This window comes from Taeniopygia guttata, chromosome 2 (assembly GCF_048771995.1).
Source record: "Taeniopygia guttata chromosome 2, bTaeGut7.mat, whole genome shotgun sequence".
NCBI classification, from domain to species: Eukaryota; Metazoa; Chordata; class Aves; order Passeriformes; family Estrildidae; genus Taeniopygia; species Taeniopygia guttata.
In genome coordinates this window covers 42,932,291-42,959,373 of record NC_133026.1, presented here as the reverse complement: position 1 = coordinate 42,959,373, position 27,083 = coordinate 42,932,291, and the positions used below count along the sequence as shown (strand labels likewise).

General features: G+C 40.0%; 1 protein-coding gene across 1 annotated transcript; it reads left to right on the top strand.

Annotated features, from left to right (window-relative positions):
- Window positions 1–4,617: 4,617 nt before the first annotated feature.
- On the top strand, window positions 4,618–26,546 carry PIK3R4 (phosphoinositide-3-kinase regulatory subunit 4). The gene is made up of 19 exons (XM_030265064.4): window positions 4,618–5,645; window positions 6,889–7,022; window positions 7,194–7,776; window positions 9,107–9,241; window positions 11,150–11,371; window positions 12,687–12,860; window positions 13,994–14,139; window positions 15,245–15,448; window positions 16,221–16,422; window positions 17,990–18,189; window positions 19,129–19,339; window positions 19,686–19,851; window positions 20,300–20,464; window positions 21,430–21,641; window positions 21,926–22,057; window positions 23,241–23,341; window positions 24,348–24,436; window positions 24,878–24,986; window positions 25,935–26,546. Exons 1-19 carry the CDS (start codon window positions 4,916–4,918, stop codon window positions 26,103–26,105), a joined length of 4,086 nt encoding a protein of 1,361 aa, XP_030120924.1. The 5' UTR covers window positions 4,618–4,915; the 3' UTR covers window positions 26,106–26,546.
- Window positions 26,547–27,083: the final 537 nt, after the last annotated feature.

The following is a 27,083-nucleotide window of genomic DNA, read 5'->3' as shown; positions in this document are numbered from 1 at the left end:
CTCATCAGCACACAAAATAAACAAATGAAGCACACAAACCTCTCAGCTTCCAGCAGAGGCCTGCTTCCTTGGAAACACTTGGCATTTCTGTGGGGTCACAGCTGAGACCGAGTCTGGATCTGGCAGTGAGTAACTAATTTAGCACAGAGCCGGTACCTTTACTGAAGAACATGTTAAATCTCTGCCCAAGAGCTAGTCTGGCATTTGTACCCTGGATTTCAAAGGAAGACTAAATAGTCACTGCGAGAAAAGAAAAGAAAAAAAAGAAAAGAAAAGAAAAGAAAAGAAAAGAAAAGAAAAGAAAAGAAAAGAAAAGAAAAGAAAAGAAAAGAAAAGAAAAGAAAAGAAAAGAAAAGAAAAGAAAAGAAAAGAAAAGAAAAGAAAAGAAAAGAAAAGAAAAGAAAAGAAAAGAAAAGAAAAGAAAAGAAGAAAAAGAAAAGAAAAAGAGAAAAAGAAAAAGAAAAAGAAAAAGAAAAAGAAAAAAATTAAATTAAAATAATTTAATTAAATATGTAAGGTGTTTGGTATTGGAGCTTAGGTTAACTAAACTAAGATACATGACAATAAAAAGCATGAGGTGTTTGGCACTGGAGCTGACTTAGTATAATAAAAGATGACCATTAGCTGACTTGTGACTAATACAGAGGAGTCATTTCTGAGTCTCAGGCAGAGGAATCAAATGTAGGAAAGGGGAAATTTAAAGAGTCACCTAAATTTGATTTGAAGTTCAAAACAGAACATTTTCCTCAGTAAATCTCCACACTCCTGCATAAGAAAACGAGCAAAGCATTCTTCTTGCTCCACTCCCCCTGCAAGGGGGTGGTTATAAGAACTATCCACAGCTTGTAGGTATGTTTAAGGCTTAGGTTTTTCAGGTATGTAATAGAACTCACCTCTACAATTTTCATCTTTCTTTTTTAATTCCCAAAGTTAAAACTAGCTGCAGACCAAGAAGAAAACTGCACCAGTATAAACTAACGGTGGGCATGTGTGCTAGAGCAGTTTAACTTGCTGTGTGGCAGAAATACTGAACTTGGTCTGAATGAAACATTCGTAGAAGATTGTGTATGAAAGTATTACACATGACTGGATGCTTTTGAGTACATGGTGTGGGAGTGCAAGGGACTGACATCTACAACACAATGTGCTAGTGACTGAAATCAACTTTGTTTAAAATAAATACCAGTTTCCCCTTCCATATGGTCTCTTGCTGAGTTTCATGAAATTAATTTTGTACATGCTGCTTTGCTAGAAGGATCCGGGAGCAAGAGATTCTCCTTCCAAAACAATTACCACATGACTGGAGAACAAATCTGTCAGTACATTAGTCTGGAGAGTAAACTTGAGGCAGTTCTCCTACCTTAGGTACTTTTAAAGAAAGTATTCATTTGTCTCACCCATTTAATTTCCTGGGATCACTGCCATATTTCATGCAGTGCAGTCTTGCTAAATCAGCAGGACAGACTGTCACAAGATGTGACAGCACAGAATGGTGCTGCAGAATGTTTTAAAATGTACAGACATACTAATCAGGGGTAATACGCACAGATCTTGAATCTCTTTGCAAATTAGTAGTTTAAAAAGCACCATTCCTAGAAAGTCAACTGACATATTAATGAACCATTTTGAAAGCAAAAAATTACCCAAAATGCTGGCATAGAGAATCATAAAAAATTAAAATCTTCCAAACCCTTTTCAGTAAAACATACAAATTTGAGCATTTGAGAAGCTTAGTTCTTATTCCAAGATACTTTACATTGAAGATTCATTAAATCTCCTTTCTTCTTTCAAAGCAGTTTTGGTTTCACACAACATAAATATTTTTATAAGCCTGGACTGAGTAAATAGGGATAAATTCTTTGTACTGGGGCAAGAGCATTGGAGATCCATAGGACACACCACTGAGCCCAGGCAGTTTCCAGGAAATTTCCTGTCCTCATCCATTATTTAAAGGAGTCTTCTGATATACAATACTCTTTGGTTTTCTGTGTCTTAGCTCAGCTCTGCAGAAGCTGCAGAGTTCTGACTTTTCAAGAAATGATGAAAGGCATTGCATTTGCATAGATACCCAAGGATGTTTGCTTTAGAAGGGAAACAGTTTTGGGAGAAAAGGAAAAAGATGACAACATATTCGGCAGCTTATATAACTTGTTAACTTCAGCATGATCAACAGCTAAAACTAAGTGTCTATTTTTACTTCTTGTATACTTCTGAATAAATGCTGACCAAAGATGCCACAGTGAAACGATAAGTTTTCCTTCCTATTTGTTTTTTATTTGGAGGAGCACCTAAACAGTGTATGTGTCACTATAGGACACGAGAAAGCACAATGCGAGCCACCTGCTATTTTGCAAGGTAAAAGAGGAAGTTTATTTTCTGACTCCAACTTTTATACTTTTCCAAAGGTGACAGTGGATTGGAGAGTGAATGGGCCACCTCTCCAAAGACATTGGACAAACCACTAGTACATCAAGTTTCTCCACCCCCTGAAGGAATGCAAAACAATATGTTATTTACAGAAATTGTGTGGGAAAGTTTTCCAACAGAATGTAAACTCAGAAGGCTTTAGAAAAACTTAAGAATCAGGGCGACATATATGATTTGAGGAAGAAGAGTTGAAAGGGGAGAGCATATACACAATTCACTCCTTTTTTCCATTTTATTGCTCTGAAGCCATAAATGCACCTCCTCCATTTGTTGTGGCCAGTTTAGTTAAACTTCAAACAAAGGAGCATCAAAACGTGCTGTTGTATCTCTCTCAGCACCTGTGCCCACACATGCTGTATGCCTGGCAGTGCTGTGGAGGCTGTCACCCTGACACAGGTGGCTGAAAAACTGGCTTGAAGCATGACTCCAGCTCATCACAATGGAGTGCACAGGCGATAAATATGCCTTAGCTCGGAGACAGCAGCTAACGGCTCAGCTGGGAGCAAAGTCTGCCTGCGGCAGCTACAAAGAGCCCTGGCTATGAAAAGGCCCTGCCCTCTTTTGGAAACAGAACCTATCTCCCATGAGCAAGGGCTGGAGAGCACAGCTAACCTGCAAGGGCTGACAGATGCAACTGAGAAAACCTTTCTGCTTTTAATCCATTTACTTCTTCCATTAGAGAGAGCAACACCTATGTAACTGTTTTGCAGACAAGTCCATGGAGATTTTCTGATTACCCTTTTAGTAATCAGATTACAAGACAAAATTACAAGACAATCAACAACCAACTTAGCCAGACTTTTAGCAGCCACTCAGTTGTCACCTTACACAGCTTTCTCCACCCATGTTATGCTCTAAAACGAGGGAATGAAGTTTTAGGTGCTTAGGAAGGATCATACCAGGGTACCACTAACATACTGTTTCAAAGCCAAAAAGGAAGAATAATAGTCACCACGGCACTTTCCCTTCCCTACCCACTATGACAGGAGCTAAATAGTGCTGCTGCTCCAGCACAAAGCCAACCTTTCAGGCTTCTAGCAGAGCAGAAACTGAGTTATGTGCCTTCTCTTCCAAACTCCCCCGGCACTTGATGCCTACCCTGCCTGCCTCCAGGTAAAGGTCTTGTTAATGGAAGTTAGGTCCAGATCATGGGATTCCAATGGGAAAAAATGGCATGACAGTTATGACCCCAGAAGGAACTGTGCTTAGGCACCAGTCTAATGCCAGAAGGTTGCCCACTTCTCACTCTCCTCACCCTGATCCTAGTCCTAACCTAGCCCCTAGGCCTGGCCTATCCTAACCTAGCCCCTAGGCCTGGCCTAAGATGTCTGCCCTGGGACAGGCTAACTCTCCAGGTGTCCATTACTGATGTGAGAGTCCTGCTGGCAAGAAACCCTCACTAGGACAACCCAAACCATTTTGAAGACTGAGTGGTTAAGTGACCTCACACATGGCTGGTGGCAATCTTGTATTAAGGAGAATTTTGAGCATACAGGTGCTGGTCTGTGAGACCAAATACCACATCTTTAGTAATGAAACATAGGTAGCAAAGAAAGAACTTGGCAAAGGGAAAAGGCAAAGGGAAGAATGAACAAACTCTGCCCTGGGCTTCTCCTTGCTCTCAAGCACTTTCAGATTAAAGTAATGGTTTTGTTTGCCATAAAAAGCCTTTTCCCTCATATTTCAGATATACCAACAATTGTCAGGACAGACCTAGAAGTGAAGCCACCTGAAAAAGCCTACAGGCACCCAGTGCTAAGCACCACAAGGAAGCACGGCAGCTCTTCTCCTGTTTGCTGAGAGAAGGTCCTGACTGATGCTCCTGAGGCCCACTCCCACCTCTTGCAGGCACCTTCCGACCCGCACTGCTTGAGCTGGCTCAGCACCAGGCTCACCGGAGACGCTGCACCCCACAGCCCTTCCTTAACATGGCTAAACAAACAGACAAAAAAAACTTAAAGCCGGCCTGAACACACCATCTATGCGCTGCCGCCCTGGCCTCTTCCCATTGCAGAGCAAAAAACCAAAAGGGAAAACCCTTCCAGGGAACGGAGCCAGAAAGGGTGGGGGGGTAATTCATCAGGAGGCCAGGCGGCAGAAGATCCGGCCCGGCGTCACCGCGCAGGCACCGCCGCGGACTCCCGGGGACAGCCCGGCGCCGCCGGCCGGGCAGGATGTGAGCTCACGGCGCCGCCCCCGCCCGGCGGTGCCGGTTCCGCCGCCGAGTCCCGCCTCGCTCCCTCTCTCCGCCTCCGGGGGTCCCGGCTCCGCCTGGGCCGGTGAGTGCTGCGGGGGGACCCGCGCCCCTGGGGCCGGCCCGGGCGGCCGGGGCTGGGCAGCGGCGGCGGCCGGGCCCGCTCGGGGCGGGGAGCGCGGCCCGCGGGCCCGGCAGCGGGGCGGGCCGGGGCTGCCTGAGGTCCGCGCTCAGCTTGTCCCAGGCAGGCGCGGCACAGCCCCGGCAGTGCCCGCGGCCGGAGGAGGTGCCGCCATGGGGAACCAGCTGGCTGGCATCGCCCCCTCGCAGATCCTCTCGGTGGACAGCTACTTCTCGGACATCCACGACTTCGAGTATGACAAGAGCCTGGGCAGCACCCGCTTCTTCAAGGTGGCCCGAGCCAAGCACCGGGAGGGGCTGGTGGTCGTGAAAGTGTTTGCTATTCAGGATCCCACCTTACCCCTGACGAGCTACAAGCAGGAGCTGGAGGAGCTGAAGATAAGGTTACACTCGGCACAGAACTGCCTCCCCTTCCAGAAAGCCACCCTGTCCGAGAAGGCCGCCATGCTTTTCAGACAGTACGTACGGGACAACCTTTATGACCGGATTAGTACCAGGCCATTCCTGAACAACATTGAGAAAAGGTGGATCGCTTTCCAGATCCTCACTGCGGTGGACCAAGCGCACAAATCTGGAGTCCGCCACGGCGATATTAAAACAGAGAACATCATGGTGACCAGCTGGAACTGGGTTCTTCTAACTGACTTTGCCAGTTTTAAACCAACTTACCTTCCTGAAGACAATCCTGCTGACTTCAATTATTTCTTTGACACATCCCGGAGGAGAACATGTTACATCGCTCCCGAGCGCTTTGTCGATGGCAGCATGTTTGCCACGGAGCTGGAAAACATGCGGGACCCTTCCACTCCTTTGGTAGACTTGGCAAATAGCAATCAGCGAACAAGAGGAGAGTTAAAACGTGCAATGGATATCTTTTCTGCAGGTACTTGGAGCTATCAGATGTTGTTTCTGACTAATGCAGTACAGAAGAGCTTAACTGGGGTTTTTTGATTCCTTTTTTTTTTTTTTCTTACAGTTGACTTGGAGAGAAGCATGTTAAAAACTTGTATATTTTAAGTATAAAGACCCAAACCTTTTTCATTAACAGCAAAATACAAAGACAACATAATAGGCTACATAATTTAAATGTATCTCTATTACCTGAGGAGAGAATTCACAACTGTTCTGTTATGGCTTACCTATGCTCTAGGAAAGAGGTGGTTTTTCAAGTCACAATCCATCATCTTCTATTGGCAGAGAAGCATGTGCCTCATGGGGCCTGAGAGGAGAAACTGGTCTATGGCCCAGTTCTAGGGGGACTGACACAGCTTTCAGGGTAATTTGGTAATACTGGCTCTAGAAGCCCCTTCTCATTTTATTTTCCCCACAGGCATGAAGTGGGAGCAAAGTCCTGTTATGGTCCCACTCACAAATACTAGTTAAAGAGTTTGAATGTGGGAGACTGCCTTGAGTCTTGGCCTTATCTTGAAATTCATGAGTTTAGCCCTTGTTTTTTTGGGGTTTTTTTCTTCCCTTAAAGTGATTGAAAATATGAATTTAAAGAAAATGGTTACTTCATTTTACAAGTTGCTCTTCTGGCCAGACTTCCAGGACACCCCACTGATAAAGCAGACTATTGGGAGCAAACTGCAGGAGCAGGTTCTTTGAAGTACTTATGTCATGTACACAACACTGGGGGTCTGGTTTTGGCAATCATGTGTGAGTGAATATATGCTGTGCCCCAGTATCAGCTGTGGGAGAAGTTATTTCTTTGCCTTCTGTAAAAGGGTTGCTTAATTTTGACCTACTACCCGATCCATGCTGACTTACCACACTCTTCTTCACATGACAGTGATATGGGTTCCTTTTCTAGTGATGGATTTTCCAGCTGGCAGGTGGCTGAAGTCATTGCTTCATGTTTTCTACCTGCAAACTCCTCTGCTGTTGACATGCTTGAAATAAATTACTTGGAAGAGATTTCAGTGATCAAGTATAAAAGCCAGGTTTTGGAGCTTGAGATATTATCTCCTTTCTGCAAATTAATTTGGCAACTAGTTTGCCTTATATTGCCAAGTCTTCAAGCAAAGAGTTATTTAGGATTTGTTCTTGTCTGCATATAGAAAACAAAGTTAAAGTGGCTGTTTATAATCCTCTGACATCTTTGACTTCTTTTCTTTCTGTCCCAGGCTGTGTAATAGCAGAGCTCTTCACAGAAGGTGTACCCTTGTTTGATTTATCTCAGCTTTTGGCATACAGAAATGGCCTCTTTTCCCCTGATCAAGTCCTAAACAAAATTGAAGACCGCAGTATCAGAGAACTGGTAAGGATGGACTAGGTCCTTAATTAGAATCCTAATTAGAACCATCTGTATGTTCTGTTTGCAGTTTATTTCAACAAATTGCTTAGGTTTGGGTTTTTATGGTTTTGTATTACAAATGTCTAAACCTTTGATCTTTCTCTCCTGCTCCCTCCCACTTCTGCCTTTCTCAAGGTCACTCAGATGATCCATCGAGAGCCAGATAAACGTTTAGCAGCTGAAGATTATTTGAAACAGCAACGTAACAATGCATTTCCTGAAATATTTTACACTTTCCTTCAGCCTTACATGGCCCAGTTTGCCAAGGAAACGTTTGTGTCAGCAGATGAACGTATATTGGTCATACGTAAAGATCTGGACAACATCATTCACAATCTCTGTGGGCACGATCGCACAGAGAAGGCCGAGGGAGAGACAAAAGAGAATGGGCTGGTTATTCTAGTGTCTGTGATAACTTCCTGTTTACAGACTCTCAAGTACTGTGATTCAAAACTGGCTGCTTTGGAGCTAATTCTTCATTTAGCACCAAGATTAAGTGTAGAGATTCTTCTGGATCGTATTACTCCTTATCTGTTACATTTCAGCAATGACTCTGTGCCCAGGGTGAGGGCAGAATCTGTGAGGACACTAACTAAAGTTCTTGCTCTCGTCAAAGAGGTGCCACGCAATGATATTAACATTTACCCAGAATACATTCTGCCAGGCATTGCACACTTGGCCCAGGATGAAGCCACCATCGTCAGACTTGCATATGCTGGTAAGAGGATATCCAGTCAAAACTGCAAATCTTGAACTTTTCTGTATTCTCTTAACTGTTTCTGTCAGTAAAACTCACTAGAAGTCTCAGAAGTGACTGCAGGTAATGACACTTGTACTCACATTTCATTAGCTCTGATTGTTTCCCTAAAATGACCTGATGGAACTGAATAAATAAGAAACTAACTTAAAGCATCAGTGTGTTGCTGGGCTGCAGAGCTGTTTTCCAACAACATGAAATTTGATATGCAAGGGCTGAAATTAGATTATTTGCTCTGTAATGAACTGGCTTATACTGCAACAGATGTTTTTTTTAGATGTTATTCAGATGTGTGAGTTCTGCACAGTTCAGGAAGAAACTTTGTAGTTATGCCCATGTTTGCTTTACTGTGTGCCCTTACTTGCTATGACTAGCACATTTTCATTGGGTTTTGGGGATTTTTTTAGTTGAAAACACCAGGTGATATTTTTGGTTTTTTTACTAAGTAAACTGGTAAAAATAATTGTTGAAGACTTTGTATACTTAATGTATAGAACCAATTGCCTGTGGTTACTGTGATCAATTTCAAATACATTAATGTGTTTAAAGGTAGTCTAACTGGGTTAACTTCTGTTACTATAGTACACTTTTGGAAGTGGTCAGACTGGTGACTTAAGAGTATTTGGTCTGGGCTGTGGGCAGGCTCCACTGGCATGTTGCTGTTGATTTGGATGGCACTCAGAATGGCTGCTTAAGTGGGACTTCTGCCTTGATGTTACTGTTCCTGTGCCAGCAGTGACTGACCCATATAATGCAGCCTGAGTTGCTTCAGCAGCTTCCAAATGGTGCAGAACGATGCCAAGTCGTCAGGATAGATACCCTGTCAAATGTTCTAAAAGTGGATTCCAGGGTAACAAGTTGTTATTTCCTAGGATACATGTCCTGGTGTGGTGGTTTGTTATTTTGTCGCAGTCTACTATGTGGCAATGTTAGTTAGCTCAGGCTATTTGGCCTTTATGTTCTAAATTGTTTAGATGCAAAACTGAGATTAAGTGGCATTTAGGGCTTATTCTAGAAGAATTAAATTAGTCTTTGTTACACCTAATATAATTAGGATTTTTCCACTTGTTTACATGACAAAAGTAGAGTGTGATTTGATGTAATTTGGTATCTAGGAGTCAACAGAAGTGGGTTGACCAGAGCATCCTGTGTAATTTCAGTCCTGTTTGCCCATCATGACTGGCTGTGCCCATCGTTGTCAGTGGCTGTAATCTCTCTTCAGGGGGATCATCAGACAGATGTGCCTTGGCAAAGTAGAACAATTCTTAACCAAAATGTTTTCCTTTTGCAGAAAACATAGCATTATTGGCAGAAACAGCTCTGAGATTTCTGGAGTTAGTACAGCTGAAAAATTTGAATATGGAAAATGAACCAAATGGTGAAGAAATGGATGAAACATCTCACCCCAGTGATAACTATGACACAGGTAATGTCACTTTTTGCCTGCTTATATTAGCAAATTGTGGGCCAAAACTGCTAAGTAGCGCCGATCTATCTCATCTCTCAAAGCTTAGCCTTCCTATTAAGTAGGAAGAATGTTTTGCCTTGACCAGTATCAAAGTGTGTGTGTTACAGCTTCATGTAGAGACAGATACCTCTGCTCTGAATGTTGTGAGAGACAAAAAAGTATATAAATAAGCATATTTTTCTTCTCTAGAGATCCTCAAGTATTTGACTGTGATGCTGGCTGCGTGGTTGCATATCCAGCTTCACTTCCAGCTTGTCTCATAAACAAGACAGCTGCAAAAACACACCTGCGTTCCAAATACTGCTTCTGTTGGAGTGGGAAGCAGTGTTAGCTTTGGAAAACCTGAAAAATTCTAGCATAGTCATTGTACTGTATTTTTCAGTAATTCTTCCTTTTCTGTCCCTGTGCTTCACAATTCTTGTCTGTTTTCCTGGCAAAACTAAATGTGTGGAAGCCATTTGGCAGTAACATTACTGTAACATTTTATTATAATGTTGTATATATTATATATCTGTATAGCGCAGAGAAAGAGTTAAAATCCTAAGGATGGATTTGCTTTTTCTTTCCCTTTAGAAAGACACATGGTAATAAAGTGACCTGTGTGTCATCTTCAGTGCCTTTTAGTGTTGCATAAATTCCCAGAAGAATGCTGGGCACATCTAAGCTGGGAAGAGTTTGTGGTTAAAAACTGTAATTTCTCTTCTGAGCTAAGTAGATCAATCTGCGACTAATCAGAATTGGTAAACATCCTGCACATATTCCATTTGGGGAAAAAGCAGTTATATCTGAACTAGTTGCAGGATGATACTTTAAAATAAAACAGCAACAAATCTACTAAAACCAAATATAAATGATCCTCTTCAAATTCCTTCATGTAAAGTGTGGGGTGCTCAGAATTGCTGAAAAGTGAGAGAGGAAGCTCCATTGTATGGGCTGTTTCTAAGAAATGCTGTCCCCTATCCCTTGAGATAGCTTGGAGATGAAAGAAGTAACACAAGGAAGAAAGAAGCTTGAGTAGTTCTGTTCTTTTCACCCTTTTTGAAACCAAGCATGAGAAATTTGTACCCAGGAGGCAGATTTTTCATGTGGCTGATAGACAGCAAATTAGCTGGACTTCTGACTGCAGGCGAATGATAATCACCCCTCAAAACTGGTGCAGCAGTAGCTGAAATTTTTGTGTTGCTTGTTTGAGATTCTGCTTTGTAGTTTTCAATAATATGCAGTGCATTAACAATCTGTTATTTCCATTTAATAGAAATACTTTTTTTAATTGTATCATGAAGTAGAAGCCATAGGCAAGGTCATCTTAAAATTTTTCATCAGTATTGTTATATTAACTGCAGAAATTTAATTAAATTGGAAGCACTCACTTTTTCAAGTGTTCTTATATTCCTCTCTGTATTCTTAATTAATCTATCTACCTAAATAAAGACATAGTTTTGATCTGTTGTCAGTTCACAAATTTTGAAATTCTTAGTCAAATAAACATATCAAACCAAAATTGCCTCAAAGCATTTTGTTTACTGTGGTAATGTTGTTGCTGACTCATTCTGATGCTTCTTTACATCTGCATATCACCTATATGTATAAAATGAGTGAAATCATCTTAGTGGAAGGAACTTAGTCGAAGTTTAGAATAAATTGGTCTGGGTAAAACTGTCTCACATTTCTCTACTCTTTGGCTTTGTCACCACCTCAGGTTTAGCCTAAAGTCTTTGGTAAGCCCTTGTTGGAACTGCTGACGTTCTGTTACATTGCCAATTTTACCAAGGGTGACTTGTCACTGTAACTGCTTTAGCAGCAGGTGGTACACATACACACACTATTTCTCCTCAGCCAAAATGTTCATCCTGTTGTCCCTTGTAGAGTTGCAAGCCTTGCATGAAATGGTCCAGCAGAAAGTTGTGACTTTGCTAAGTGACCCAGAGAATATTGTGAAACAGACACTGATGGAAAATGGAATAACACGTCTGTGTGTCTTTTTTGGACGTCAAAAAGCCAATGATGTTCTTCTGTCTCATATGATCACTTTCTTAAATGACAAGAATGACTGGCATCTTCGAGGAGCTTTCTTTGATAGCATTGTTGGTAAGTGTTTGGTTTTGGCCAAACAGAGTGGAAAGAAAATAAATACATGAACTATTTCCAGGATATGAAAAAATAAGTCATATAAAAGTTCTTCTTATAAAGATGTCTAGAATTTAAAGAAAAGAGTTTTCTGAATTATTGGGTGGAAATGTTTTATTAGGGAATGAAGATGAAACAATGCAGATACAAATGTATACTTCATTTAGTGCAAATATTTAATACGAATGAAATAGAGGCATTTAAGTCTAGGGTAGATTAACATGAAACAATTGGAATTTAAATGCTTTTTTTCTTCTTTGAGTCTCTGCTACAGCCACTAACTTAAAAAGCTAAATTATGGCAAGTGATTACTAGGATTTCTACAAGCTCTGTAGTAGATGCATCACTTCACATATGCACATAGTCCGATTCACTTCAGTAGATATGTTCATATGATGGAAACTAGGCATTGGTATATGCTGAAGTTATAACTGGAAAAGTTTTTGTATTGCCTTAAAACGTCACCTAAAGATTCCTGTTACTTCAGAATACTTCATAACAATTTAAAAAATCTTACCAATTAATTCTCCATGTATGTTCGAAATCCACATGACCATTACTGAGAATCATTGCTCAGGATTTGTGAGTCAAGAAAACTTTCCCAAGTGCAGTTCCTGAGAGCAAAAATAGTACTTCAGGTGCATGGCAGGAAAAACAATCATGATCAGACATTCAGTGGGGCCATTATGGTAGCTACACATTCCATTGCAACTGGAAGACACAAAATGCTGAGCTGGCAAACTGCCAAGAAGTGATATTGATAGCTTATCAGAAATTGTTTAGAAGGAGCAATGGAACAGCAAAGCACAGGTCTGAGTGTCCTGACTTCTTGCAAAAGACATAGAGACGTAGGGCAATTAAAAGTGAAGACATGTAACCTGTATTTTTAACTCCTCTCTCAGTGTCTGTTCAAAACAACCACAGAAGAATTCAGATTAAGTTCTAAAGTTATGTTTTTATTTTACTTCAGGCATTTGCACATCTTTAGAACTGAGTTCTCTAACTGGTATTTAAGTAAGTAAGCCTGTGGCTGTGATCAGATGCCTTTCTGTAGCAGTGGAACTGAGGGTATTTCTCTTTCTAGTGCTATTTCTCTCTCCTTCCTCCCTTCATTTTAGCAAAGGGTTGCAAAGTCCAGCATTAAGACATGAACAAGTATATTGATTATTACCTTATTAGATTAGAAGTGATAAAGTTATTTTATGTTTACTCTCAATTCTGATAGGAAGATAGAGTTTTCTGGTGTTTGGATTTTTATGTTATTTTTATGTTTCAGGTGTCGCTGCTTATGTTGGCTGGCAAAGCTCATCAATACTCAAACCTCTGCTTCAGCAAGGTCTCAGTGATGCTGAAGAATTTGTCATTTATAAAGCCCTCAATGCTCTTACTTGTATGTGCCAGCTGGGGCTCTTGCAAAAGCCCCATATTTATGAGTTTGCTTGTGATATCGGTGAGTTGGAATACTGGAGAATAACCTGTTTTCCTAGTAAAGAAAAGAAATCTCAGTACTACATAAAGCTCCACTGTCAGGTTAGCTGTCCACAATACAAACCTGTAGTTCTGTTTTTGAATCTAAACAAAATTGTGGTATGGACCTACTGCTAGTTGAACCATGTTAGTGCTCAGGACTCTAAAATAATAGTTTTGGTGGAACAACTTGGAAGCATCTTGCCAGATTTTATATAGGGCAGCAGCAAAAAACACTCACTCCAAAAACTTTCTGCCTTTAGATCTTTCCTTGGTCAACATGGCAACCTACTGTAAATAAAAAATCCTTGTTGCTTTTGGTAGTTCATCAGGCACATAATTTGCAAACACTTACACATTAGCCTTTGAAAATGAGAGAATTCAGACAATCATGATCCTTTCTTATTCTAACACCATAAAAACCCATTAACTCAATACACCCTTGGTTGCAGAGTGGGTGTCTCCTTCCTGATCAGGCTTATCAATTTAGTTTAGATGTGCCCAAGATTTAGCAGCTATTTATGAAAAAAAAACCCACCAAATGATCTTTCGAGATGTAGTCTGCTGCTTCTTAACATTAGAGTTTTACAAATGCACTCAGAATTCGGAGCAGATGATCTGTGGTTACATCTCATGACTAGATACAATGCCTTGACAACAACTTCTTAAACTCCACATAATTTGGGGGACTTCTGAATCTTGTAATCTTAGAATATAAGTAGTGACTCTTCAAGGAAAAGAGGGAAAGCAGTAAGGAATAAAGTATTTACTTAAAAAGAAAATAAAAATTGCCAGTTTTAGGACTCACTGTAATTGGGATTTATTTTTGGATTAGTCTCCATTGCAAATCTGTAGTTGACAATTAGGGATTGAAATTAACAAATAAGGAAAATATGCTTCTTGGCAAGAGCAAGGAAATTGAGCAGTGTGAGTACAGTGAAATCCATGAAATAATTTCCTCCCTATGAATGTTTTAACCCTGGTGCTCTGGAAGAGAGAAGGCTCAGTTTGGGAATAATTCTCTTAGAAGGAAATTACATCACAGGCTGCCATATGCAGGATGATCTCCTCTCTCCTATACAAATGATATATTTTAACAGCTTATTTTTCTTTCAGCACCATTCCTGTGTCACCCTAATCTTTGGATATGTTATGGTGCAGTTGGATTTATCACTGTGGTGGCACAGTATTTGAATATTGCTGATGTCTATTGCAAGCTAATGCCATACCTCCATCCTTTTATCACACAACCAATAATACAGGTAATACTTCCAATAATATTAATGGGAATATGTCTGGACTAGCCATGATCCATAATTTTGTCTTGGCCATGGTCCTGGCTATAAGGACCTTATATACTTTTTTCCAACTAAGATTACAGGCAATTATAGATTTTTTGATCTCTGCTGGCAGATTTATAGAATGGCCATTGCTTTCCATGTTTTAAAGACTGTTGTCGCAAACTCGTTGCAAAACGCAAAACATTTTACAAAGCCTAAAATCAGCAGATATGTTTTTGCTTCAAGCCTTTTCTGCCTTGTTTATAGTCAAACTCTTAAAATATTGTGCTAGTTTATAGGAGTCTAAAAAGGATGGAAAGTTGGCTGTGAAACAATTTGGTTTATGTTCTGTGCTTTCATCTCCAAGACCAGTCTGTTAATTAGTGATTACCATGCTTGTGATTTCACCAGAACCACTTCTGTGTTTCAGTGCTTTGCCAAGGGTCAGAGCACAATGCTCAGCATGAATGAATTAAGTCATTTACTATTAGTGCATGTCCAGGAATGACCTGCATAATGCTGGTAGTATGATCATATAGGCATCTTTGGATACAACTTCAGGACCTGTAGACTGCACCTCTCGGGTGTTTTAATAGATAAAGAAGAAGTAATTGTAGTATGTACATTGAGAAATGCATCCTGTGTTTAACATTTTGTTGAAAATCTTGCAGATGGGAACTTCAATATAATAATATTTTTCCATGTTTACATGTTCTTTGTGCTGTGTTTTAGGCATTGATTGGTAAATTTGTCTTGTTCACTTCCTGTGTCATATTAGTATATAAATCTTTTCTTCTTCATTTTAGTATATAAATCTTTTCTTTGCTATGCAACACTACATTTAGCAAGTGAGTAGTGGGTAACATTAAGTTGGATTGTAATAGTAAGTCTTCATTCTGGACTCATTTTGAAGTAGTTTTTCAAGCTATGAGAAGCACTTTATAGGAAAGAGGGAAAGAGAATGGAGAAAGTCTGATATGACCAATACAGATCTTATTTTCAAGAAAGGAGACAAATTGAATCTAGATGATTTGTACAAGTTATATGGATATCATAATTTTGACTGGTCTGTTGTTTTGAATTGCAGGTAGACAAAGAAATAGTCCTGTTGAGTGTACTTAAGGAGCCTGTCAGCCGTTCCATATTTGATTATGTCTTAAGATCAAAGGATATCGCAAGCCTCTTCCGACACCTGCACTTGCGTCAAATGAAAAGAACTGGAGCTCTCTCTGAGTGCCCACCCCCAGAGGACCCTGCCATTGCACAGCTCTTAAAGAAGCTTCTTTCACAAGTAATTGGGTTTTATTTGTACTTTAAAAGTCAGGCTTGAGACTCTTGGGCTCTGTACACCTCCACAAACCCTCACCTTGCAGTCCTGCTGTGAAGGACTCCCAGTGTGAGGTTCTGATCCTGCAAGCCATTAACTTCACTGATTTCAGTATATGCTTGTGGGACAAGTTGTTCAGAACTTAAAGATGTTTAAAATATCTGCCAGATATAGAGACAAATAAATAGCACCTAAGTCTTTAAAAAATGGCTGCAAGTCTCAAACTTCTGATGCATCTGTGGTGTGGCAGCATTACAGAGTGTTGCTGGATTAAGTGCATTGTGCTGGATAAAAGAGTATGTATTTGTCAAAGTGCTAGACATTTCTGCCAAAAGGAAATGGACCTGGAAAGTCTTGAGGGTTATGTGTGAAGAGGGAACATAAAGAATCACCCACCCAAAGTAGTGAGAACTGGGAAGAGAAAGGATGTGGGGTTTTTTTCCCCCTATGGTCTAGGTGGCACCTAAGCAGATTGCACCAGAGAGTGATCCAGCATTAAATTCTGTTCTGCCCTTTCACTTTTCCTTGCCCCATTCCTTAGGAGGAAAGATATTCTTACACTGCAGTAGCTTACCTTATGTTTCATATGAGCAATGGACCGATGCTTTGAATTCTGGGGATGTGCCCTTCTGCACTTCTGAACCAGTTATTAATTTTACTGCTTCTTAAATCTTCATGCCTTGATGCACGTTATTGTTAAGAGAGAGTAATGTTACCTTTTTCTTTTATTCTGTAGGGGATGACTGAGGAAGAAGAAGACAAACTGTTAGCACTGAAGGACTTTATGTTAAAATCTAATAAAGCTAAAGCAAATATTGTGGATCAGAGCCACCTGCATGATAGCAGTCACAAAGGGGTGATTGACTTGTCAGCTCTGGGAATAACTGGAAGACAAGTGGATCTTGTTAAAACAAAGCAGGATTCTGATGACAAACGTGGTTAGTATATTTTGTGAGCTATATAGTTGAAGTATAGCCTTCCTTTCAGGGTGTTCTCAGTAAATCAGCCTACATGATTATCACCATCCTCACTGAGTTTGCAATAGGAAAATTACTGCTTCTGTTTGAAATGTGAGGTGGTGGAATGTTCTCTGATCATTGAAACATGGGGATTGTTTTTTCCCCTGAGAATATTTTAAATTATTTTGACTGCATGTGCAGTTGTTCAGCTGATTGTGACAAACAGGACTCTAGTGACTCATGGCAACACGGTAAGTGTTGAAGGCTACACATCTGCTCCGTTTCCTCTCAACAAGTGCTAAGCTCTTTAACTGTGAAAATCCTGGGTGTTTTCTTGAGGTAGCCTGAAGAAAACCGAAAACTCCTCAGAGTGCCACTGAGGAGCTGCCAACTGTTGCTCACCCAGGTACATGTGTTTTGGCCCTAGGGTTCTTCAGCTTCTCATTGACTCCCATTTTACTTTTTTTTACCTCTCTTCTTTCAGCTCAAAAAACCTCTTACATTTCCTTGTTCAGATGTGAAATCCACTTGCTGCTAACTATTCCAGTTCTCTGTAGTCTCAAAATTCTTCCTTAACAGACAGTTTGAGCTTCCTCTTTACTCTTTCAAACTTGTAATTCCGTCCTCTATTACATCACTGGTAGGTTCTGTGTTTTTACATATAGAAATACAGAAATATCTGTAAAGCCTATAGCTATTAACATCTTATTTCCAGAATTAGGGTGTTGTATATATAATTGTAAAGGAAAGTACAGAAGTGTAAGATTTCTCTTTCTTTTCATCCTTGAATGAGGAGTCAACATGATTTAAAACTTAGTGTATATAAAGTCTATACTTGAAGTAATTTGTTTCACCCAAAGCTGTTACCCTTAAAGTCTTTATGCCTTTAACTTTTCTTCACTGACTTTGTCCAAATTTAATTTGTTCCATGTTTTTGTTTTTCTGTCTATATTTTACAGTTTTAAGTGACTCTAAAGGAATGCTGGATATAAATAAATGTCTTATTTAAAGAGATAACATACTTGAATCTACAGATGATGTTGCAATTATGATGGAAAACTGATTGGATTTGACACCAACAATGATTTATATACTGTGCTAACAAATTTTAATACTGTGTTACAAATTTATTCTTGATGTCCCTGCTCATTGAAGGGTGGCTGGACTAGATGACCCAAACCCTTCTATGATTCTATAAGAAAAATTTATCATATGGTGGAGTCTAATCCTGCAGCCTTCTAGATGTAAACTTTCCCTCTAGTGATCTATTACATGAGTCAGCTGTAGGATCAAGAAGATGTGAACACATGAGGCTGGTGCTTTGTTTGGTTTCCCTCATAAGTGCTGTCAGCTGATCTCCACAACATAGCAGTAGGGTTTTCTCTGTACATAAATAACAATCTGGCATGTAAACAGTAGACTTCTATGTAGTCTCAAAGTAATGACAATCCTGAGTGACTGTTGTCATGGTAACGTTGGGGGTGTTTTGTTTTTTTCTTTTCCCACCTCCTCCTTCCCTCCCTCCCTCCCTCCAAACTACTTATAGCTAGAAAACATGTAAAGCAAGATTCAAATGTAAATGAAGAATGGAAAAGCATGTTTGGGTCCCTGGAACCCACAAACATCTCCCAGCCAATATCCAAAGGACATGGGCAAACTACTGATCCTGAAGCCATCCAAGCTGGGAAACCACTTCGTTCAGAGTCCTCAGCTGGCATTTGTGCCACTTTGTCATCCTCTCCACAGGTATACCTGAAAAATACTTCCTTTGCATCTTACTTGAAATGATTTAATTGTTTTAAACTCAATTAGGACTATAGGGATGTTCTTGTTTTGTTTGGAGGTTATTTGACATTGACCATGCTATTGGCTGGTCTCTTCTTCAGCAGAGTTGCTGACTTTTAAGTTCTTATTTTTAAAATAAGAACTGAGAGAGGACTGAAGTAAGTTTAGTCCCTTGAACAGAAGAGCTTCACTAGCAAATAGATGTTTTGTACAAAGAGCTGGGGCTTTGTGGATTAGACAATTATTATGTAAACTTTTCTGGCAGGGAAGACTTTTCCTCAAATTGCATGCTCTGATACATGTTACAAGGAAGAGATATCATGGTTTTAACTTGCAAATCACAACAGCATTTACACATCCTATAATACTTATTACTGGCTATAGGAGGATAGGCTGGGAACTCTGCAGGCCTTGGAGGCAGAGGGAACACTCTTCTGTTTGGCTTCTAGTTGGAGATTAATTTCTGCTAGCTTTACATGAGTGTGTCTACCCTAAACTATAATGGAAACACTTCACACATTGGTTTTTAAAGCCCAATGTAAATTAATTTGAGAGCTAACCTTTAATTTTGTCAGTCTTGAGAGCAATAACTGCCTCTGTAATAATCACATTAATAGGTGTGCACAGCACATTACAGTTTCTTTAGACAGAATACAGAACAGAGTAGGCAAACAGGGTAGAATAAGAGAATGTTAATCTTTTATATAAATAATAATTTTCACTATTTTTAATTGTCTTCATGCAAGCATTATTTTTTAAATGCTAATTCATTGCTAATTGATTCAATAAAAAAGATTGTTTCCATTTTTATTCACTGTGTGTGACAAAGAAATCTTATGAGGGGGATTTATCTGTGTGTAGAATGTAAGGCATATATTTTTACGGGTTGATTTCCTACAGGCATCTGATGGAGCAGTTGTCCAGCCCAGAAAACCAACACTGCAGGCCCTGAGTAGCACAATGTCCCCATCTGCACACCAGCTGCGCATCACCACCTGCAAAACTGAGCTGCAGCAGCTGATCCAGCAGAAGAGAGAGCAGTGTAATGCAGAGAGACTTGCCAAACAGATGATGGAGAATGCTGAGTGGGAGAGCAAACCCCCTCCTCCAGGTACATCACAGGCCACTGAGGTTATTAGATAAAAAACTCTCTATATATGTATATGTATAATTTGAGTCAAGAAATTATCCTTCAATGGAAAAAATGCAAAGGATGAGGAAAAAAGGAAATTCTTAGTTTAGGAAATGTGTTTACTGTGCAGAACACCTATGACCTAGTGTCTAATTTAGAATTGAGCTAGTAGGCTTTTGCCTTTAATATTTAAAATGCCTTAACACTGTTCTCAGTGCTGGCTGTGCTTTGCAGTTGTAATGAGTATCCTGATATAACTGTTAGTGGATGGATCTAGGGGGACTTGCATGTTCCTAATTAGGTTGTGGTTTTGTTTTCCCTGTAGGATGGCGTCCCAAAGGGTTGTTGGTAGCTCACCTTCATGAACACAAGTCTGCTGTAAATCGCATCCGGGTCTCTGATGAGCACTCCATTTTTGCCACTTGCTCAAATGATGGCACAGTGAAGGTCTGGAACAGCCAAAAAATGGAAGGAAAAACCACTACAACCAGGTAGCTTAAAAACCTATGGTATTTGGGTCTGCAATTCTAGAGTGAAAAATGAAGTAGAGCAGGGAGCAAAATACGAATAATTTGTGGGTGTGCTGGAAATATCAATAAGGAGATATACTGGTGTTTCTCTTGGCTTGCATCTATAATATTAGATTGCTGTTTCAATCAGTTAATAAAAGAAAAAATGCAAAGGGACTGCTTTGTAGCCATAATAATTATAGGCTTTTTGATTTCATTTTTGCACATATATAAATATATTCTGCTGTTATTTAAAGCCAACACTTGCTTTTTTGCTTTCTCATTTTGGAACAGCCATAAAATGTTATTTTCAGAGCTTTCTCATGAGCCATTGGTTTTAAGTAGGTGTTTAAGAGGAGTAATTTTTTTTTTAAGTGCCACCAAAAACAGACCTCTTTTTTCTCTCGTCATATTTCTCTCCACTGTTTAGATCAATTTTGACATACTCTCGGATTGGAGGACATGTAAAGACACTTACATTTTGCCAAGGCTCACATTACTTGGCTATAGCTTCAGATAATGGTGCCATCCAGCTTCTTGGTATTGAAGCCTCAAAGCTCCCTAAATCTCCTAAAATTCACCCAATACAAAGCAGGTATGTACTTAAAGGAGTTAAGTCTCACCACAAACCGAGCTCAAGCTCTTAGTATATTCCTCAGACAGATCCTTAAATTTGCTCTAGGTTTCCTGCTGGCTGAGCCAAGGCTGTACTGGAAGGCTGTAATCCATGTTCTTTTTCTGCTTCATAAAGAAGGGTTGAAAGGCAACTGTGCAGAGCTGACCATTCTTAGCTATAGGATATTCGTTCTTCCTGTGTCACTGAACACATTATGAGCTTGAAACAGCCATTCTGAATAGTTCTCACTTGCTTTATTTATGTACTGGGATTGGTTAGTCCCTTTGTTACAATCTTAGTAATTACAAAGTGATTTTGAGGGTTCTTTTGCGGGTCATTAGATAAAAGTTTACAGATGTACAGCATGTGATTTTGCCCAAGACCTGCAATTTTTCCTCCCAGGCTCTTAATGTGATGAATTGGTAGAGATATGGGTACTGGGATAGTATGTAGGGGAGTCTTTGGGTTTGATTTAGCTCTTTCTTACCTCCATATGAGCAGTGTTTCAGCATTTGGCACTGAAGCTACAGCTTGATCTTGCAGTTTGAGTGAGAGGTATGTCCAGGCCTCAGAGAGTACTCACAGCACTGCTGATGGGGTCTCACAAGTTTGGAGGAGAGAGGGAGAATCACCTCCCACAGCCTGCTGCCCACACTTTTGATTCTTCTCTTGTGGGTGGCTTTTTTGGCTGTGAGCAGACCTTTTTGGCTGTGAGCAGCTTTTTTGGCTGTTTGCAAAGGGCTGCTGACAGCATTGCAGGCCCTATCAGCAGAGAGCTTTGAGAGAGCATAAGCATCCATTGTACTAAATTCAGAAAGCTGTTTCTGGCAGATGCCTTGAGAAGTGGAAATAGGAAAAAGCTGCTCAACATAAGTTGTGGGAAGGAGTCTTAAACGTGGAGAGAGTAATATCTATGTCTAAATTAGTTTATTATTTTAACCCAGGTCATTAGATCTGAAGGATGATGGCTGTGTGGTAGACATTCATCACTTCAATTCAGGAGCCCAGTCAGTACTGGCTTATGGAACAGTTAATGGATCTCTGGTTGGATGGGATTTGAGATCCAGCAGCAATGCTTGGACACTGAAACATGATTTGAAGTTAGGCCTCATAACTTCATTTGCTGTGGACATACACCAGTGCTGGCTGTGTATTGGTAAGCCTGTATTTCTTGATAGTTTCTGTCTCTTCCCTGCCCCCCTCTTCCTTATAGTTTTCTCTTACAGTAACTACAACTCAAGCTTTTGCTTGATCTGATTTTACTGGCATATGCTTTTCTCAAACAAAGAGGAGAGAAATATCTTCTCATCTATTTTTGAGAAGCATTCTGCCTGCTAAGTACTTGAGGCTGAAGGTCTTCTCCCTAGGAACAGAGCACAAAGATAAGGACAAAAACTCATGTATTCATCCCTCTGACTAAGGGGAGTTTTTTCTCACCAGGAACGAGCAATGGTACCATGGCATGCTGGGACATGCGGTTTCAGTTACCCATCTCCAGCCACTCTCATCCTTCCAAGGCCCGAATCAGACGCCTGCTCATGCATCCTGTCTATCAGTCCTGGGTTATAGCAGGTAAAAGCTGTCTTAAAGTTACCTCACAGTTGCCAGAGGTTGTGATTAAAGCAGCTTTTTTTTTAATCTTCTGCTTCAAGCCCTGGTGGAGAGTTGAAAAGAAAAAAAGTAGGGTTTAGCCATTGTCAAAATGACAGCATTTACAATTCTCATCTTCTGAGCATTGCAACTCTCATGAGGGGCCCTCTTGTGTGTTGTCTACCCCATCCCTTTTTAAGGACAAAATATTACAAAAGATTAAACTCAAACTGATGCTGAACATTGAAGCTGATGGGGAATTTGCCACCATCTTTTGTAGAGCAGAGACTGAATTCCAATTCCCCTTTCAATCTAAACCAGCTGTGTCATAGGTTAGAACTTTTGGAAATCTCCAAGATTCCTCATCTGATACACTTACAGCTGCTCCATCCTCACTGCATGTGGTACTGTCATAGACTCAGGAACACATTCTGAAATGGACAAGTACCTTAAACTAATGCTAAATAACAAAATTTATCAAGTTGCTGTAAAACGAGAGTAGTTTGAATTTCATATTTTACTTGCTTTTAGGCTTCACTTCCTATTTTGAGTTATTAGCCACCCTGAGACATAAAACAAATTTCTTGAAGAAACATACAAATAAAGAAAGTTTTGCTGTGCTTTCTAGTTTGTTTCCTCCCTGTGAAAGACTGAAGGAAGGACAGAGTTCCTAATTTTCGATTATTATTAAAAAGTCCTTGCCTATTAGGTTGCTGCCAGGCTTGTAAGCAATCCCTTGAACAGAATTCTTTACCTGTCCACATGAGTGTGGAAGTTCATTGTAGCTACTGAACTCTGTAACTTTGGATTGTTTTCTTGCATACTAGTGTTCTCCAAAGTCCCTGACGACTATGCTGAACAAACCATCTATCCTTCTCAAAGAAGGCTGAGAAGTTATCTAGGGAGGAAACTGAGGGTTTTATACATTTTTAAAGGGGTTGAGAATTAAATCAGGTTTCTTTTAAACTCTTTTAAATCAGGCGCTTTTAATTACAGTGAAGCTGCTTTCAAGCCAAACCAAAGTAGTAAAGCAAGACTAACACAAATGCTGCGGGGAACAGAGAGTGTCTCTATGTCATACCCTTTATGTGATGTCAGTAGAGCAAAGAGCAAGAGCCAACCAACCTGTTTAGTACTTTTTGCACCGGCTTTATCTTTCCTGTAGCTGTTCAAGGCAACAATGAAGTCTCCATGTGGGATATGGAAACTGGTGATCGACGCTTCACTCTGTGGGCCAGCAGTGCACCACCTCTTTCAGAACTGCAGGTTTGGTCTCTTTCTTTTCCAGTTTCTGTTGTGTAGCCCGGGTTAAAACAACCTTAGACTTCATGCTGTGCATCAGTACAGAACTTGCCCTGGGATTCATTTTGGCATTATAACTGTTTTACTTGTCAGAATTAAATGCCCTTTGTAAAATAGCAGTGTAACCTGAATCTTCATTGGTACCTTCCACTGTCTATGCAATGTACTTGTAACACTCACTTGTTATACCCAGCCATGTTCTTAGAAAACCAGTGAGCTGGTTAAGCTTGTAAAGATTATGAAAAAGCCAAAATTCAGTGTGTGGCATCTTGTACTTATTTTTACTTGCTGTTCCTGGGGCTATGCATACTTCTGTAAACATCTGCTCTTTTACACATTCTTTCTGTTATATAATATCTCTACTACACTTAAATGCTAGTTTAAAGCATGAAGTGGTTCTTCTTCAAGGACTTAATTGGGAAAGGAGCAATCTGGAATATGGTTCACAAATCCATAGACAAAAATTACCGCAGCTGCCCCTATAAATGTTGTAAATGCCTGTCCGGAATCTATTTAAACCTGTTGGTATGTGGTACAAGAATTGCAGGTTGAGTTCATTTCAGTCCTGCCCTTTTTTACACAGGGAGCTCCATGATCTACGATAGTTTTCTGTTGTATATCTGTCCCATAATGCCTTCGTAGCCTAAAAATCTAAGCATACATATGCTTTTCAGTAGCATTTGCCTGCCTGATTCTTTTAAAATGATCTCTCATCACTGAGAATGTAATTTCCAAGATTAAAAAAAAAAAAAGGATTATGAAAAAGGTTAATTCTGTTGTATTGCTCTGTAAAGTGTAAGGGAGCAATTTACATTAATATATTAAGATGTGGCCCATTAAAGTGACTTGGCATTTGCCAGAAAGATTTGGTAACTGGGTGGATGAATGTGGCAAGGCATGCATTCCCTTTCTGAAGCATGGTGACAGCTATTGCTGATAATTTATTTTTATATATCCTTTTTCCTGCTAGCCTTCTCCTCACAGCATCCACGGAATATACTGTAGTCCAGCTTCTGGTAATCCCATATTACTGACAGCAGGCTCAGACATGAAAATAAGGTAATCAAACTAAACAACTTCTTTGTTTGTCACACTCCCCCTCCACCCCTGCTGGTGTACTAAATTTTGCCAAGTGTTGCCTAAGTAATCTCTAAGAAGCTAAAACAATAATACTGAACATGTGTTCATTAGTAAACATCAGTGAGCTGAGGAAATTGTTCTCAGCAAAAGTACTGCAGAACTTGGTGCTGAAACATAATGTGTTCTCTGAAACACAGTGTGTACCCTTCTGTAAAATTCTTCACAGGCTCCAATGCAAAAACCAAAAAATAACTAATGTGTGAGCTTGATATGTGTGTAAATTTCTCTTGCATCACTCCCTTCCAGTAAGTGTAGAAAGCAGATAGCATTTGTGCCCACTCATTTTCATCATAAGAGCAAGACCACTTTTAAGCTGATAGAATTGAACATCTCACCTTGATTTTGTTTCTTCGTGTTCAGGTTTTGGGATCTAGCCTACCCTGAGAGATCATATGTTGTTGCTGGAAGTTCTAATTGCCCATCTGTTTCCTACTACAGGAAGATAATTGAGGGCACAGAGGTGGTTCAGGTATTTTGCTTTGTTTGATAGACACCTATTCTGCTTGCCTTTTGATGAGCCCATGGATTGTACTGATTGTTCACTCGCTCTTACTTTTTGTGGATGGTGATAACATGGCATTTTTGGGGCAGTTGGGAAGAATTTACTTTAAAAGAAATACATAATTTGTTTTTAACAGGATTTGACTCATCAAATACTAGTTACATGCAGAAGCCAGAGTCATATGGTTCTTCTGGGATATTGAAATTTAGACTTAATATTTTTGGCTTTGATCAGTGTTTGGAATGTCCTTTGAGTAGGACCTTAGCAAGGCCATGTGAGATGTACTGGCTCAGGATAATACAGTAGCTTCATGCTGAAGTTTTTGTTACATCCTTCAGAGTGGCTTTGGGAACTGGCAATGTTGCTAGTTGTTAAATAGCGCAACATTTTGTTTCAGTTCAACAAATTAACTGCTATTTCAAAGATGACTAAAACGAGTCAGTAGGGGTCTACCCAATGCACTGTTTTTTAATATTTCTTCTTAAAATTCTAAATTACATGCATGCTATTGAAACAGTTTTTATAAAAGCTTTGGGAAGCCAAGATATATGTGCTCCTATGACTTGTTTTCCTCCTATTGGAATATCAAATCTTATTGTCATTGAAATAAATATGAGAAAAACCCCCATTGTCATGTCACCCCCATTGTCATGTCAGTTCAGATTAAGATTTCATGATAAAATGATACATTAAGATTTATCACTTGTGTGTGATAAAAAGAAATGAGCCAAGGAGTAGTCCTGACAAAACTGTCAAAGGGTGTGCGGTTGTATGGTTGGGCATTTTTGTTTGATTGGTTTTTGGTGAAAGAGGTTTTGCGGTGTTCTTACACTGACAACCTAATACGGATTACAGTCTCTCTTTGCAAATGCTCACCCTTCTGTAATTAGTATTTCTCACTTTGTTTTTATACAGGAAATTCAGAACAAGCAAAAGATGGGGCCCACTGATGAGACCCCTCGGAAGGGTCCAGAGTCCCTCCCAGTTGGGCATCATGATATTATCACAGATATTGCGACTTTCCAGACCACACAAGGGTTTATAGTAACTGCATCAAGGGATGGGATTGTTAAAGTGTGGAAATAAAAATTGTACTAATATAGAATATGTAAATATTTGTAATAAAGAAATAGTGTTATAATGAAATTTTCAAGGACTGTTTCCAGTTAATGGAATGGAATGGACTTTTAAAACTATAAAAGCAATGATAAAATCAGTTACCTGTATCCTACCACCCTGTTGGCACTTCCTAATCACTTCTTATATTAAAGCTTTTTGGTATCCATAGCATTTCCTTGAAATACCAGGGAATCAATGAAGTCACTTAGCTTGGTTTTGACTACATTGTTCTTCAAGAACCTTGCAGAAAATTATTTCAGGATGTCCCACATTACACATTCTAAATGTGCACAAAGCAAAGAGCTGGTATCTAACTGCTCCTGTGTTGAATCTGAGAAATGAAATAAGAACCAGTGCACTGATGTCCCTGTATATTCTAATAACTATAATAAAGTCCACTTGAGCTTCCCTGTTTGGTACTTGGGTTTCTTTACATCTGTGGTTTCACTGCAGTGATTCCACAGTCTCAGCTGCCAGAGCCATTGGGCTGTTGTCATTTGAGATCAGCTTAACAGTGTGCCAATCCTCAGCTGTCCTTTGACAATTGTGTCCTTGGTCCTCAACTGTACCTTGCATCCAGCTTGCTTTAAACTTGAGTCTAAGGCTAAACTCTGCTGTGCTGGGACCCTAAAGCAGCACCACCAGCATGGTGTTCTCTGTCATTCAGTATGGATGTCAAAAATAGCCAAAACATGGCTTTCGGCAGGAAGTACTTTTTCATCATGGAATATTCATGTGAGACAATTCTAAATGTCAGACAGGGGCAGTAAATGTTCTCACCACTCTTCCACTATCTGATCCAATTCTTCAGATTTCCAAATCCTTTTCAGACTTAAGCTTTATTAACATTCCTTACCTGCAGTTCCAGGTACGATTTCCCCCCCAAAACAGGTGTCTGACCCCCCTGCATGATGGACTCAGAAGGTCACTGACAACAAACAGCAC

Excerpts from the sequence above, each read along its gene's own strand:
- PIK3R4 (XM_030265064.4), top strand. The coding sequence starts at position 4,916 with ATGGGGAACCAGCTGGCTGGCATCGCCCCCTCGCAGATCCTCTCGGTG. Across the intron at positions 21,642-21,925 it reads CCAGTGCTGGCTGTGTATTG|GAACGAGCAATGGTACCATG; the intron begins GTAAGCCTGTAT and ends TTTTCTCACCAG. Across the intron at positions 24,437-24,877 it reads GGCTCAGACATGAAAATAAG|GTTTTGGGATCTAGCCTACC; the intron begins GTAATCAAACTA and ends CTTCGTGTTCAG.